This window comes from Bos taurus, chromosome X (genome assembly GCF_002263795.3).
Source record: "Bos taurus isolate L1 Dominette 01449 registration number 42190680 breed Hereford chromosome X, ARS-UCD2.0, whole genome shotgun sequence".
In the NCBI taxonomy this organism is placed as follows: Eukaryota; Metazoa; Chordata; class Mammalia; order Artiodactyla; family Bovidae; genus Bos; species Bos taurus.
Window position 1 is genome coordinate 119,338,183 of NC_037357.1, and position 17,038 is coordinate 119,355,220.

The window sequence follows — 17,038 nt, forward strand, 5'->3', positions numbered from 1 at the left end:
CTATAGTGGGCGGGGCCAAGGCTGGGGTGACCCCGCCGGAGTTGCCGCTGCCAGCGACATGTTCAAGGTGAGAGAGTGGAGCCGGGTCACAGCTGTCACCGCCCCCTCCCGGCCGCCCGGAGCCCTCCCCGCGCTCTCGTGGGCCTCTCCGGGGACCAGGCCCGGCTCGTCCCGAGGTTTTTCCCGCCTCCGGGCCGGCTGCGTCCCGGCCTCGCTGTTCATTCAGAGATCCGCGTGGAGCTAGCGGCTGCCGGGCGGAGGCGTGAGACCTGGGGTGGCTGGGTGAGGCCTTTTGGGTTGTGCTCTTGTGAATAAAACACTTAAACATTTAAAGTACCCCTAAAAGTATCCACCCTCTGGCTGGTCCCCTCTTGGGTTCGTTAGGAACGTTAGGCCACATCAGGGCACTGCGGGGTTTGGCTTTGGTTGCCTGGCAAGGTCAGGTTTCAGAACCTGCTGTATGAATGGGGGAGGGTCACCTTTGGAGAAGGTGCAGCAGGAAGTTGGAGAGGCTGGCCTGGGAAGGGCTGGGTGAGAAGGAGCAACTGGAACTTCTCTCCCCCTCCCAGCAAACGTTATATAGTATGAACCGATTGATTTATTTCTTTCCATTTTATGAACTCGTGTCCTTTTGAAAGAAGTTGACTTTTACAGTGAAGACTGTCTCGAAAATCTGCATTTTAATACGAAGGCATTGTTCTCCTTTAAAAAGAGTAAATGGTATTTGTATATCACGAAAAACAAATCACAGGCTATTAGAAAGGAGTCTACAAAATCGAGTCTTGAAGCAGTGCACCTGTAAAATAGTGCTAATGAAATGTCAGAATTGTACTATTTAAATGTTTTAATGAGCTGCGATGTGCTTTGAGGGCATTAGGACAGTATAAAATCAGACCATGGATTTGGCCTTCCACTTGTGGCGTTGCCACTTTGCAGCTGTGTGACCTTGGGCAAGTCACTTGGCCTTTCTGGGCCTGATTTCCTATTGGTGAAATTGGGGAACTAGCTTCTACCTCCTAGGGTTATATAAGGAATAAATACATTAGGTGTGAAGCACTTGCAAGAGGCCCTGGCACATAGGAGCGACATCTAAATATTTGCTTTTATTTTGTTTTCAGGCAGCTCACAGTTTAGTTAGAACAACAGATCACAAAAGTATCTTGTGTTCATTTCATAAATTTGTGTTGAAACACTTACGTGCTAGGGAGTTTGGCTCAGTTTTAGGGTTGCAACAGCTAAGGATATGCTATGATCAGTTTATATTGTCATTAATGTACTGTGGTAGTAAAAAGGAGAGTAGGATCTGTCTGTCTTACTAGGAGTTCTCAACCTGTGGATCTCATTCCCTCAGAGGGTCTGTGGGTAGAATTCGGGGGTCCCTGAACTTTGATGGGAAAATATAATCTTTTTCACTAATCTTCTGGTGAAGTTTATCATTTCTTTCAGTTATGAATGTAGGTAACTGTTTCAGTTATCCATTTTTGGATAAAACCACAATGATTTGTTATTTCTCACCATCTATAGGTTGGCTGGGCAGTTCTAAATTCGGCTGGTGGCTAGACTACAAGGTGGCCTTTCTCCCATATCAGTGGGCCTGGGGCCCGTCAGTATGGCTATCTTGGGCTTCCTCACATGGTTACTGGTTTCCAAGAAGGCTTGTCCTGAGGCATGAACACCTGCTTGCATCACATTTGCTGATGTCAAGATAAGTGACATGGCCAAGCCCAGAGTCAGTATGGTGGGGGACTACACAGAGCATAGATGTGAGGACAATAGGGTTCATTGGGAGCAATTCATTTAATAGCTACTACAGCAACAAGCTACAGTAGTATTAGCAGTACCTGTTACCAGTTGAAGTCAGTAGGACCAGTGCATGTCACAAACATTGTCATATCACATTATAGTTGTTGCAGATCTCCAAATATCATTTATATTCATCATTACATCAAAAGTATAGTAGTTATAAGACTCACTATTTTATTTAATGAGCTAATAAACACATTACTGTATCAGATTTTTGGTCTTAAAAACAATTATACTGCACTGTAATTGGGATTTTATACAATTAGAAGCATTTTTTGGAGAAGGGGTCCAAAGTGCTCATCAGACTGCTGAAGAGGTGTATGGCGCAAAAAAGCAAGGAAGCCCTGGGGACTTCAGACGAGGCAAGTTTTGAGAGACAGGAGTTCCTCAACTGATTGAGTTGAAGAACAGCAGCAGTGGTACTCCATTGGGAAAGTGCCACTGACTTAGTTCTGCTGTATCAAGGGAAGGATAAAGGGAGCTGAAATTGTTGAAACTTTTTTTTTGAGTAGAAAAGCTCACAACAAACCTTGGTGGATACCAAAATGTAAGGAGGAGGAAGAGGGGAGGCCAGAAATTTTTGAAAAGCAACTTTTGATAAGTAGAAGTAGGGGCATAAGAGTGATATTTAGAAAATGAGGAGGGAAGTTCAGGTTTGTTAGTTCAGTTCAGTTCAGTCGCTCAGTCGTGTCTGACTCTTTGCCACCCCATGAACTGCAGCACGCCAGGCCTCCCTGTCCATCATCAACTCCCAGAGTCCACCCAAACCCATGTCCATTGAGTCGGTGCTGCCGTCCAACCATCTCATCCTCTGTCGTCCCCTTCTCCTGCCCTCAATCTTTCCAGCATCAGGGTCTTTTCAAATGAGTCAGCTCTTTGTATCAGGTGGCCAAAGTATTGGAGTTTCAGCTTCAACATCAGTCCTTCCAATGAACACCCAGGACTGATTTCCTTTAGGATGGACTGGTTGGATCTCCTTGCAGTCCAAGGAACTCTCAAGAGTCTTCTCCAACACCACAGTTCAAAAGCATCGATTCTTCGGCACTCAGCCTTCTTTATAGTCCAACTCTCACATCCACACGTGACCACTGGAAAAACCATAGCGTTGACTAGACAGACCTTTGTTGACAAAGTAATGTCTCTGCTTTTTAATATGCTGTCTAGGTTGGTCATAACTTTCCTTCCAAGGAGTAGATGCTTTCAATTTGGGAAAACCCAATGGCATAAACAGTAAGGAAAATTATCTCACGAAATCCAGGGGAAGGGTGGATTCCAGTGGGTCAACAATGTCTTCAAGGTCCCCATCTCTTTTCTTGGCTTTCCGCAGTAAGATTGGTTCCCCTTAAGTTTGCAAGATGACTCCACTAGAGCAAGAGAGGACAAAACTTCAGGCTTGGATTACACTCTTCCTTCAATCTGATTGGATCAGCTTATGTCAGGTGTCTGCACCTTACCCAATAGCCAGTGCCTAGGGAATGGCATGACCTGATGGGCTTAGACAAAACAGAATCAGCTCAGGATGGGGTCACTCTACCTTAATCACTTGGGAGAGAAGTGAATCCATGAACACAATGGGACACTGGAAACTGGATGTGCAACAGCAATGTCTGTTACAGAAAGATGAGTTAGATGGGTTTGGAGAAGTGTTCACTGATTTGGGCGATTTGGTTGGAAGACTTTCATGATCTTTATACATGTAGGTTTACTGGTGGAAGTGAAAACTAGATTAGTATGGGTTGGTGACTGAAAGATGAGTTAATGCAATTTAGAAGATTGACTGTCAAGGGAAGTAGGGAGAATATAGTAATTAGAGGGACGTGTTTGGTCAAGATTTTAGAGTTGTTTGTGGTTGTTGCAGTATTCAAGATTTGGCAATGTTTATGGCCTCGGGAAAATTCCATAGACAGAGAAACCTGGCGGGCTACAGTCCATGATGTCGCAGAGAGTTGGACACGGCTGAGTGTGCATGCACGCAAACACACACACCCCATGGCCCTGGGAAGAACGTAGGGGAGAAACTTTTACAAGAGAGAATCCCTCAGCTTTGCAAAGGAGGAGAGATAGTCCCTTCCACTTGTGAGATGGTAGGGAAAGAAGGATGGCAGTGATGATAGACCACTGCTTCTCAACTAGATGGTATCACCTGCCTTGGGTATGTTTTAGAAACTTGGTTGGTTTGTCACATCTTTTTTATTAAAAAATTTTGGGGGGGCATGCCATGTGACATGCGGGATCTTAGTTCCCCAAATAGGGATTGAACCTGTGCCCCCTGCAGTGGAAGCATAGAGTCCTAACCACTGGACTGCCAGGGAAGTCCCTGTTCTTCACATCTTTTAGTTGTGTTGAACATGCTGAAATATAATGCTTATAAATCTTTCCTTTTCATTCTCCATTGTGTTACCATCAAATCAATATATTGGTCTCTTTTTTTGGACTTATATGTGTAGGGCTTCCCAGGTGGCACTGCTGCTACTGCTACTGCTAAGACACTTCAGTCGTGTCCGACTCTGTGTGACCCCATAGACGGCAGCCCACCAGGCTCCCCCGTCCCTGGGATTCTCCAGGCAAGAACACTGGAGTGGGTTGCCATTTCCTTCTCCAGTGCAGGAAAGTGAAAAGTGAAAGTGAAGTCGCTCAGTTGTGTCCGACTCTTAGCGACCCCATGGACTGCAGCGCGCCAGGCTCCTCCATCCATGGAAGTTTCCAGGCAAGAGTACTGGAGTGGGGTGCCATTGCTTTAGTGGTAAAGAACTCACCTGTCAATGCAGGAGACATAAGAGATGTGGGTTCGATCCCTGGGTCCGGAAGATTCCCTGAAGGAGGAAATGGCAACCCACTCCAGTATTCTTGCCTGGAGAATCCCATGGACAGAGGAGCCTGATGGGCTACAGTCCACAGGATTGCAAAGAGTTGGACATACTGAAGCAACTTAATACAGAAAACACATATGTGTAGCTAGGTGATGAATTTTACTTCAAGATACTGGGTTGGCCAACAAGTTTGAGTTTTTCTGCAAGCTGATATGGGAAAACCCTGAATGAACTTTTTGGCCAACTCAATAGCAGAAGTTACTTAGAAAATTATTTGTCATAAATGTCAGTGTTGGGACTTCCCTGGTGGTCCAGTGGCTAAGAATCTGCCTTGCAATGCAGAGGACGTGGGTTCAATCTCTGGTTGGAGAACTAAGATCCCACATGCCTCAGAGGAATTAAGCCCGCACACTGCAACTAGAGAGTCTGTGGGCCAAAACAAAGATCCTGAGTGCTGCAACTAAGACCTCATGTAGACTAATAAATATATAAACAAATATTTTTTAAAATGGAGGTGTCAAATCTAGTAGGTGAGGACCAGTGCTCCTCAAACTTTAATGTGCATGTGACTCTTGTTAAAATGCAGATTCTGATCCAGGAGGTCTGGGTGGGGGCCTCAGAGTCTCCATTTTTTTTTGACAGGCTCCTGGGTGGTTTAGATACTGCTTGTCTCCTTTCATAATTTGAATAGCAAGAACTGAGGCAAATTGGGAAGTGAATGGGTTTTTGTTGTTGTTGTTGTTTTCCAGGTGAGTGATTTTATGAGCATGGTGAGATTTGGAAGAGGCATTGACCAAAGAGCAAAAAAGATAAGTGAGAGGCTTTGAGGGCTCTTCTGAGAGCTTGCTACTATCCCTGTCTTATGATTGCAGCCTGGGAGTGGGGGTGAGCAAATGGTAGGGACTGATCGGGTTTATCAGCTTGTGTCAGCTAGGACTGGAGGACAGAAGAGTTGATGATATAGGTGTTGATGGAAAAAGTAAAGTTTGCGTGACTGGTTATGTGTATCAGTTCAGTTCAGTCTCTCAGTCGTGTCCGACTCTTTGCAACCCCAGGGACTGCAGCACACCAGGCTTCCCTGTCCACCAACTCCCGGAGTTTGCTCAGACTCACGTCCTTCGAATCGGTGATGCTGTATGTTATATGCATATACAATTAAAATATTGAAACTCTTAACCACTATTTTGGTTTAGCTATCCATCTTCAAGTCAGTAGGGGGCGCTGGTGGATTACAAAACACGTTTGAAAAGCTGCCCAGGGTTTAGTGCTTTGGCTTCCCTGGTAGCTCAGATGGTAAAGAATCTGCCTGCAATGCCGGAGACACAGGTTGGATCCCTGGGTCAGGAAAATCCCCTGGAGAAGAAAATGGCAACCCACTCCAGTATTTTTGCCTAGGAAATCCCATGGACAGAGGGGCCTGGTGGGCTACAGTCCATGGGGTTGCAAAGAATCAGACACGACTTAAGTGACTAACACTTTCACTTTTTTCCAGTATTTACATTCTGTTGCAGGAAGCAGATTTTCCAAGTGCTGCTGCCAGAAGCTTGAATATTGACTTCATACACCCAGTCTCCAGATTCATGTTACTAGATTTCATTCATTGCACATATGTCTATCACAGTTAGTTCATCTATGAGTTGGGCGCTCTACTGTACCTTGCCAGGTGTAAATGAAACGACCCATTTTTTTTTTTAACCTGGGAGAGAATCCCCAAATTTGGCCACATAGCAGAATTATTTGTGAGACAGTCTCCAAGGTGCTGCTCATGGATCTGATTGAGTTTTTAAGTGAGGTCTAGGAACCTCTAGTTTTGAAAAAGCCCCTCAGGTGACTGTGAAACCTAGGTTTTAGGAGCTCATGATGCGATCAGGGGCACAGATAGGGATAGTTCATTTGGATGCACTGGGACAAGTGCTCTGATGTAAGAGTCAGGGAAATGTAGAGCAGTAGTTCTCAACCTTGATTGCATGTTAGACTCACCTGGGTAGTTTTATAAAAATGTTGTCTATTTTTATTTTTGGCTGCCTTGGGTCTTTGCTGCTGTGCAAGGGCTTTCTCCATTTGCGGAGATCCGAGGCTCCTTGTGGAGCACAGGTTTCGGTAGTGCAGGCTTCGGTATTTGTGGCTCATGGGCTTAGTTGCCCCAAGCATGTGGGATCTTCCCAGACCAGGGATTGGATCTGTGTCCCCGGCATTGGCAGGCGGATTCTTAACCATTGGACAACCAGGGAAGCCCTCACTGGGTAGTTTTCTATAAGTCCCTGTGCCCAGACTGCACCAGACCAGTGCCATCAGAATCTTGGGTTGAGCTCTAGGCATCTAGTTTGTAGGGCATGTAGCCAAACTTGAGAAGTACTGACTTAGAGGAACAAGCACCAGCAGGGGGCATCAGGAGACTTGGTAGAGAACATGCTCTGGTCCTGGTCTTTGAAATGGTGCACACAAGGTTGAAAGAGCCTTCTTAAGCAGAGAGAAAAAGCTCATGCAAGGACACAGGTGAGAGTTCAGTGCTAGGATAAAACCTGGGCTTCACTGTGTAACCTGGGGTGAGATACTAAAGTGATCTGTAGCTTTGTCCTCATCTGTAAAAGAAGGATGGGACTAGTTGCAACCTGGGACTTCCCTGGTAGTCCAGTGGTTAAGACTCTGTGCTTCCAATTGCAGGGGGCTCAAGTTCAATCCCTGGTCAGGGAACTAAGATTCCACACGCCAGTTGGTGCCGCACCCTCGCCCCCCCTCCACCCCCTGCAAAAGACTAGTACCAACCTTAAATTGTTGTGTGGATTTATATTAACTCAGACCCAGAGTTTAGCACAGCGTTTGGTACAAAGTAAGTGCTCTGTAGACATGAGCTGTTAATATCTTTTAGTTGGTGTCTTGTATAGGAGGCTGCTATGGTAGTGTTATGGTGGTGCACAGTCTTGGGACTTTCCAAAATTATTTTTTAATGTCAAAACTTGGTATTTGATTGGATGTGGCAGAGTTGGGAGAAGGAGAATTTCAGGATGCTGCCCAGGCTTTTGGCTTGGAAAATTGAGTGGCTGTTAGAACTATTGAATGAGATGGGAAAGTGGAAGAAGGCTGAGTTTGGCTTGAAAGAGATGATAACTTGCTTTTGAATAGGTTGGACTTGTAGAAGTTTCTGTGGACATTAGAGGTGGTAATCAGTTAACAGGGAAGTAATCAGTTAACATGGAACCCAGGAGGGTGGAGTTTTCCTGAGGAGGTGTGGGCTGAAGGTAAAGGAATCATCAAATGCCTCAAGGGCCAGAAGATAGCCTAGTGAGAGCTGGTCTATGTTACTTCCTTCCTGTAGAACAGAGATGTGACCTGTACTCAGAGCTCACTCCTCAGAAGGGCCTGAGGTGGCCGTATCCTTGGCTATAAGGTGTTATTACCTCGCATGTGCTTTGTGACTGTTTGGTCTTGATGTAGTGCCTTTATTGCTTGTCTTTCTGAAATACATTTTCTTATTATGAATAGTATGTTACTAGTATAAACTGAGGGGAGAATTACACTGATAAATGGAAAAGGAAAATCATCTGTAAATTGGAAAAGAAGTACTGTAACTTTATTTGACTTGAATATTACATGTCACATATTTTGAAATAAAGATTTTTTTGCCCTTACAGTTTAAGTATCTCTGAGGGAATTCTCCTTGAGGAATTATAGTGAATACATTTTGCTCACATAAAAACATATTTACATGCAGAACTAACTGAATGTTCTTCTTTTCTTACCCTTCAAAGATGTTGGGTGGTACGTCACAAAGGAGAAGGAAAAACTGCTCTGTACCTCAGGCTGCAGTCAGAAAGCACAGGCTCAGGTTCTGGTTGTGTTTCTGCTTTCTGGCTGAGCAACTTTAATGAGGTTTCTTTATCTCCCCAAGTCCCCTTATCAGGGTGCTGTGGCCCCACACATGGCACAGGGTTGTTGGAAGGTTTAGATGGAATAACATGTAGGAAGAGTGGTAAACCGCCAAGCACTAAACCGATGTAAGGTACTTTTGACCCCTTTTGCATCATACCTGTCCACCAAAATGATCTAGAGTTTCAGGTTAGCACTATCGACCTAGGGCTATAAAAAGTAACTCAAACTTGAGTAAATTCACTTCTCATTTGGAACTGAATTCTGCTCAGGACACTGTACCACTCTTCCCAACGACTTTGAAAATACAAATAGCTTCTCACGTGCAGCTAACAATGGAAGAAGAGAAGGAGGAAGTAGATGAATTCTACCGTAAAAGAACGGGGAGCAGAGACAAAATGGGGAACAGTAGATAATGCACTTGACATTTATGGTAAATTTATTGCCCCATGAGACCTATGCATATTTACTGACTTTTTATGATTTAAAGGTTTAATGTTTTAATTACATGTATATGTACTCCACACCCATGTCCTTTCTAGGCTAGCTGGGACTTCTTAGAGCCTGAGAAATGAACTTTGATACTTGTTTGTACAGTACATTTAAAATTACTGCAAGTAGTTAGATGCACAAGAAATCTCTGTAGCATTGATACATACCTATTTCAAAAACTTGAGAATTGACTTATAATATGACAGGAAAGTACCAAAAGATTTTTTTTAATGAAGGAATTAGAAGAGTTTGTATCAGTTGATTTTCCCCAGTAATGCTAAAGTGGAAATTTATGGTTAGTGCATACAACATGAAACTTCATATGGCTATTTTCAGGGAGGAAAAAAACTCAGTCTCGAGATATATTTTAGAATTTGGAAACTACTTGTTTTTCACTCTTGCTGCATGGCCTCATGCCAGTTTTATTAGAAACCTTGAACTGCCAATTACTTAGTGTGGTGGATTTCAAAACTTGGTTCATTGTACACTAAAACTTGTAGAAGGAGAAATTTAGAGCAAGGGTTGTCTAGTTTTCATTATGCTGACAGCCTATAACTTTGAATATTAAGCTGTGTTTTCATGATAATAGCACTATAGACAGTAAGTTGTATTTTGAATGAATATTGTTTTAAAGGCACTTTGAATACAGCCACCCTTTGTCTTCCTCCTTCTTTCTCACTCTTTGAAGCAAGCAGTTTGTTTTGTTCCAAGCCCTCACTGGCTCCAACTTAAGGACGTCTTTGTTTGGTTGGGTGAGGATGAGGAACCCTCTGTGGGAGCTAGAGACAGGTTTACAAGTGCATGTTCACTGCTTTAGCTGGGACACAGACACAGTGGTTTCTTTTTTCCAGATGTTCCTATTCATTCCTTTGAACAGTCTTTTAAAATAGGATATATGAAAACAGTAAAGTTTCATTTTTCTTTCCCTCCCACTCTGTAGATGTCAGTCTTGTGAAGTAACAGCTTGCTTTTCTTGTGCTTGCTGAAATGAATCTCCTTTCCCATTAAAGGTGCTGCTTCATGTGTCATTTGATGACATGGGTTAAACTGGTGAGTGAGTAGGTGAACACCAAGTGATGGGACTCCAACAAGTTTCCTAAATCGTTTGCTAATGGCTTACCTCACTTGGCAAATATTGACACTGAGCCTGTTGGTAGAGTCACATGGTTCGGGAGTACTGTTAAAAGTTGCTGTGTTTAGTCCAAATATTGACTTTTCCTGTTTTTGTTCCTTATTTTCGCAGAGATTTTCATTATGAGTCTAGACTGCCATCAGCTGATTTGAGCCTTGCACACGATTTTTTTTTTTTACAAAAGAATTTTGCAGTTTCCTTTTCTTTGAAGGATAAGAAGCCTGTGAATAACTGAGATGAGGTTGAGGGCAGTTGTCAGTGAGTTCACCGTTCTCTGTGCACATGGTGGTCTGTTACAAAAAGAAGTCTGGGTCTAGATAGACTTTACTTTGACAGAATACCTCTTCCTCTTAGAAGATGGAAATCGTTTTAGTTGTTAGAAAATGTAGAAGCATTTGAAAGGGAAGTCTTGAAGTAAATATTCCCTTGTGTGTTTTTTTTTTGCTACCTATATTTCCTTAACTTAGAAAAGATTGAATGGATCTTGGGATGCCATTTGGGTTTAGGTAAGCACTGTTAAATTTCTGTCTGAATGAGGAAGTTCAGAATAAATTTGCTACATGGTAAATTATATGTCATCTTTGTTCCAAGTCTGTGAAACCAGTACAGCCCAACCAGATGACTCAAAACCGGCCCGAATGAACAATTATCTCACTCTTTGGCTCTGAGGTTTCCTTCCTGTTTATCAGACAAGTTTATTTATTTATTTTTTGTGTGTGAATTCAACAAAATTCTGTAACTATTTTAAAAGATGAAACAATTGCAGATGAAACATATTTGCTTTGCTTTGCTGACCTAATTTTGTGGTGAATTCTGCCCTCCAATGATAAAACAGAAGGTGGTTTTCTGGAAAAAAAAATGTTAATCTTGAAAATAGCCTTGGTTTTTTTCTTCCCTTATCTCTTTAGATCACAGTGTGTTTATAGTGGATGAGGAGGAACTAGGAAATATCAGTTACCCCATCACCGAATTAACAGAATTCAGAGTTTCTCGTAAGATAAGTTCTGTTTGTCATACTTGGAAGACAGTTTTTCTTTTCGTTGGTTAAAGTCTGAACTCTTAAAATACTAACTTTATAGTCCCTTCACTGTGAAACAGATCGAAATGATTGTGGTTTGTCTTGTTGAAGTGTAAGGGCTTCCAGATTTCTACATGCAGATGAGGGCCTGTCAATATAGTCATTATTAAGAGGACAGATTTAATTACCTTGTCAATACATTTCTTCCAAACATGCTGTCACTGATCAGTATATTTATTCCAGAAATGTCATCTGATCAAAACATTTTATCCTTTTTCATTTGGAATTACCATCACATTCTCTGGCAGGTTGTTTAGAATATCCTCAGGAGCCAGCCATTTTTGTTTCTTGCATGTTATAAAATTAATATTCATTGCAAAAACTTCAGGATATTCAGTTAATTCTAAAGAATCATCCTTAATCCCACCACCTGTATATAACCATTGTCATATCTTTTTCAGACTCATTTCTGGGCATACTTATATAGACATCCTTAGTTTGATATTTTCAAAAACCTCACAAATCCCCCACCCCTTTAAAAAAATCTAATTTATTTCATTTTCTAATTTGCTTTTATTTCAGATATATTGAGACATTTTCTTACAGTCTTAAAATTTCATGTGAAGGCATTTAGAAATGAAAGCTGTATGATCACATAATGAAAGTGAATTTCCTTTATTTGTTATATAAATAGTTACAGTAAGTTCTGATATGATCTATCAAGGTTACTACTTTGGAGAGAAAAAAACTTATTTTTGAGGAGGAAAAGGTATACTGTATTTTTTTCTGGTTGCTTTTTTTTATGTTTACCACCTTAACCATTGTTCTTAAGTTCCATACTTTTTAATTATGGTGATAAAACTCATATAACATAAAATTTACCATTTTAACCATTTTTAAGTGTATTGTTCAAGTGTGTTACATATACTCACATTGTTGTAGAAAAGATTTTCATGTTACCAAACCAAAGCTCTATACCCATTTAACAACAACTCCACATTTTCTCCTTCCCTACAGCCCCTGGTAACCACCATTTTGCTTTCTGTTTCTATGAATTTGACTCTTTAGATGCTTCATATAGATGAAATCATACAGTATTTGTCTTTGTGACTGACTTATTTCACTTAAGGTTCTAACATTCCATTGTATATATATATGGCATTTGCTTAGCCATTTATCTGTCCATGGACAGTTGGGTGACTTTTCACCTTTTATTTGTTGTAAATAATGAACGTGGGTGTGCAAATACATCTTTGAGGCCCTGATTTCAATTCTTTTGCATTTATATCCGGGAGGGGAATTGATGGATCACACAGTAATTCTGCTTTTAATTTTTTGAAGAGTTTCCATGTTGTTTTCCTTAGTGATTGTACCATTTTATAATCTCACCAATAGTGAATGCACAAGGGCTCTAGTTTCTCTCTTATCTTCTCCAGCACTTTTATTTTCTGTTTTTTTTTTTCATAGTAGTCACCCTGAGGGGTATGAGATGAGAAAATACCTATTTGAAAAATAGTGTAAATCATGCTAAAATAACTTTTCCTTGTAAAAAGTCAAATAGTACAGTTATGATAATTATCTGTTTTCCATCATCTGCGTCCCTCTAATCCTCTTCTAAGAGAAAGCCTCTGTTACCAGTTTGGTGTGTGACCCTCCAGATTAGAAAGGATTGCTGTATCAAATGTAAGTACTGTACTGAATGCTTATTATGGGGGGAGGCATATTCTTTTAATGTTTGGAGAATGCAGACTCATTTAGTTTCTCTTTATTTTTTATTCAGTTTATGGCACATTACTAAGGACAGCAATGCAGCCTGATTTGGGCAAAATTGTTTATTGTTTTCATCATTTTGTTTTACCCTAAATTCTTTTACATAATCTATTTTTTGTTTTATGTTCTTTTTTTTAGAACATGAATAACCTCAAAAGTATTGTCAGTTTTCATAGACGTAAAAAAAAAATCCCTATCAGATTTTTCCCTCTTAAGCAACTGGAAAAAATCAGATTAAAAGCATTTTGTTTTTAAGTGAAAAATGCTTTCAAATGGAAATTTTTGCAGAAAAGGTTGATTGAGGATCAAAGAAGTAGTGTAACATTTAGGGAGAAAATGCATAATTGTGCCTCATTTCCTGTAAATATAGGAATATCTAATTTTAAATGGCATTTACTTTTAAAATGTTCCCAAATGCCATTTATTTTCTACCCATAGTGATAGATACAAAAGTGATGTTATCCAATAACCTTGGAGATAGCTACACATTTTAGTGTACAGGTTATATGACAGCTAGTTATATAATAGCTAAAATGGGCAGCAATTAAAGCATTAGATTTATTTATACAGTTTTGATACCAAGTTATTTATTTTGAATAGATTATCGTTGAAACCCCATCTGATCTTGAAATTAAAAGAGAGCTTCTGGATTGAGAATGTTGATATGTAAAAGTCATGATTTATGGTTGCTTGTATTGGTTCCATCTAGAGATTGTAGCTGTTGTTGTTTAGACACTCAGTTTTGTCTGACTCTGTGACCCCATGGATTGTAGATTCCTCTGTCTATGGGATTTCCCAGGCAAGAGCACTGGACTGGGTGGCCATTTCCTTCTCCAGGGGATCTTCCTGACCCAGGGATCCAACCCAGGCCTCCTGCTTGGCAGGCCGATTCTTTACCACTGAGCCACCTGGGAAGCCCATAGATTGTAGCTAATTATGAGTATAACCGAAAAGATTGTAGTGTGGTATGAGAAATCATCCTTATGATCCAAACCTTTGTTTCTTTTGTTACTCTTTACAGAGACTGTTCCTAGTGACATTGAGTCTTAACATCAGTTGGGTGACTTTGCTTTAAAAAAAAGGAAGACAGGAAGGCAGGCAGAAACTTTCTGATTGTTGATTTCCTTTCTCTCTACAGTTGTTCCCCAGAATTTCCAGTTGTGGTACATGATTCCTTTTTCTGTGTTACTCCTGTCCTTTGTCTGGTAATGCACTTATCACAAGTGGCGTAATTATTTGTTTATCCAAACTTTATTAGATTGTGGGAGCAGTGACCGCATCTTATTGTCTTTGAAGTCTGTTTTCACTGTTTCATTAAAGAATTGCTTTGATGTTGTCTTGTGTGTGGCTTGGTAAGGCTATTAAAGGACGTAGGGAAACTCAGAGAAAAAGAGCTTTTTGGAAAAAGAGAACTCATTATGAAGTAGCAATTGAAAAACCTGATGGGGATGTCCATGGGGAACTAGACAACCAAGCTGAGGCTTAGGGAGTGACCAGGCCTCGGAATTGGCCTACTGATTTGGGTATCAGTAGCAGAGAATGGGAGTTGAAGACTTAGATTTAATGAAGTTGTGCTGGAGTGAGAAGAAGAGAGGATTAAGTACTACTCTGACTCATCAACCTTGAAGAGATGGGCAGACAGAGAAAGAGAAGGCCCATATAGAGATCGGTGGAGTGCCCTACAAAGCTTAGAGAATGGAGCTAGAGCAGAATCTTAGAAACTAAAGGAAGAGAGAGTTTGGTGGAGGGGTCACCAGTTTCAGGGCACAACTGAGATGCCAGATGTCCTTTGCAGTTTACTTACTGGACGGTCATTGGTGGCCTGGGAAAGGCCACTTTCAGATATCTTGAGTAGTGAGGGGAGGAGGGAATGAAATAGAGAAAGGAGGCAGAATCTGTCTTTCTAACTTTGTGTTGACCTATACATACAGGAAAGTGCACAGATCACAAGAAATTTTTGCAAACAGACTGTACTGGTATATCTTGTACTCGAGAAACCTTCAGGGCCCTTCTGCTTACTCCCCAGCTCACTAAGGATATCCACTGTTCTGTCTTCTAACCAGTCTTTTTTTTTTTTTAATGTCAGTGGAAGGAGATAGAAGGATAGGACAGTAGTTAGGGGACTAGGGGTAGAGGGAATTGTGTTGTGTTTAAGATGGGAAAGATTTTCTTGAATGTAAATAAATCCCATAACTTCTCTAGTAGTTGGCCAGTCACTGTTTCTTTTTATGTTTAGGACAATTTTCATTTCATCCTTTCAAGTGTTTTTAAAAGTAAGTACAATTCAGTGTTTTTACAAACTTAAGTTGAATAATTGTTCCTCAAGCATCTGCTTTTGGAATAGTGGTTTTCTAAACTTGGCTGATCATGGGAATAGATTCTTGGGACTCTCTTAGGTTTACTGAATCAGACACTCTGGGGGAAGGCATTGGAATCTGTGAGTCTAAAAAAAATTTCCAGGTGATTCTGAAACCTTTTACATTACACAGTCCTGGTACACAGTACATTTTATTGAAAAGGAAACTGGTGTGTGTATGTATACATACAGAAATGTACACTCATATATGTCTATATATATTTAAATTTATATATATGTATAGATATTTAAATTTATTTTATTGACCTATAGTTGATTTACAGTGTCATGTTAGGAAATTGGCATATATTTTTAGTGGAAATTCTAGTAAAATAATATATCTGTAATGGTGGGAGAATAAAAGTATACTCTTCTTAATAATAAGAGAGACTATATGCTATGTTTTCCATAAAATTGATAAAGCAAATTATCAGGGTTTTGAGCCCCACCGTTCCTGAGCATCCTTGAATAATTCTGAGGATGACTGATTCAGTTTGAGATTTTTATGTGTCCCTAAAGCAGTCTGTTAGTCAGAGCTATGGTTTTTCCAGTAGTCGTGTACAAATGTGAGAGTTGGATCATAAAGAAGGCTGAGCGCCAAAGAATTGATGCTTTCGAACTGTGGTGCTGAAGGACCACAGCTGAGGGACTCTTGAGAGTCCCTTGGACTGCAAGGAGATGAAACCAGTCAATACTAAAGAAAATCAACCCTGAATATTCATTGGAAGGACTGTTGCTGAACCTTAAGCTCCAATACTTTGGCCACCTGATGCAAAGAGCCGACTCATTAGAAAAGACCCCGATGCTGGGAAAGATTGATGGCAAAAGGAGAAGGGGGTGGCAGAGGATGAGATGGTTAGATAGCATCACCCATTCAATGGACATGAATCTGAGCAAATTCTGGGAGATAGTGAAGGACAGGGAAGCCTGGGGTGCTGCAGTCCATGGGGTCGCAAGGAGCCGGACACAACTTAGCGACTGAACAGCAACAGCATAGCAGTTTTCCTGGGACACAATCAGAAAGTTGTCCTGGAGCTAGAGTTCTGGACAGTACACTTTTATTTGCAAAACAAGGACAGTTTAGCCTCTGGGTACCCATTGTGATCTGAGTGTGAACTCACCTGATTCATATCTTAGTTAAATATGTACAGGAATCTGCCCTTGCTGCTAGTGCTGAAGGCTAAACTCAATCTTATGTCTGAATCTTAAAAAAAATTTTTTTTAAGTTATAACCTGAGTTTTTTTGAGTTAACTCATAAGCTTCCTGTAAACTCTCAGGGACCATGTCTGCTTAAGTGTCGTATCATGGTGTGCATGCGTGTGTTCACTTCAGTTGTCTGACTCTTTGCGACTCTGTGGACCATAGCGTGCCAGGCTCTTCTGTCCATGTGATTCTACAGGCAGGAATACTGGAGTAGGTTGCTGTGCCCTCCCCCAGGAGATCTTCTTGACCCAGGGATACAACCTGTGTCTCTTACGTCTCCTGCACTAGCAGGTGGGTTCCTTACCACTGGTGCTACCTGGGAAACCCATGTTACCTGATGTGGAAAAGATATGTAAAAAATATTTGTTTTAAAATGAAATTCTAGTTGACCTCTTCCAATTGTTATATCTTATATAACACTACTTCCCTAGCCAGATTTGTTTTTGTTCTTGTCAGTCCTTGATGAGCTCCAGTGGAGAGAGCAAGAAGTGGAAGCCTTTTGAACAGTGATGGCCTGCTCTTTTACAATATTTCCTGTTAGGGCTCCATCCAACCAACTGCCCATCCTGGTGCTCAGTTTGCATTG

At 41.1% G+C, this 17,038-nt stretch overlaps 1 protein-coding gene across 1 annotated transcript in view; it reads left to right on the forward strand.

Annotated features, from left to right (window-relative positions):
• The first annotated feature begins 34 nt into the window (after positions 1-34).
• Positions 35-17,038, forward strand: part of APOO (apolipoprotein O) — a 53,441-nt gene continuing 36,437 nt past the window's right edge. Inside the window, exon 1 of the mRNA NM_001075639.1 lies at positions 35-67. Within this exon, the coding sequence (NP_001069107.1) occupies positions 59-67 (9 nt within the window). The 5' untranslated portion in view covers positions 35-58. The remainder of the gene's footprint in view (positions 68-17,038) is intronic.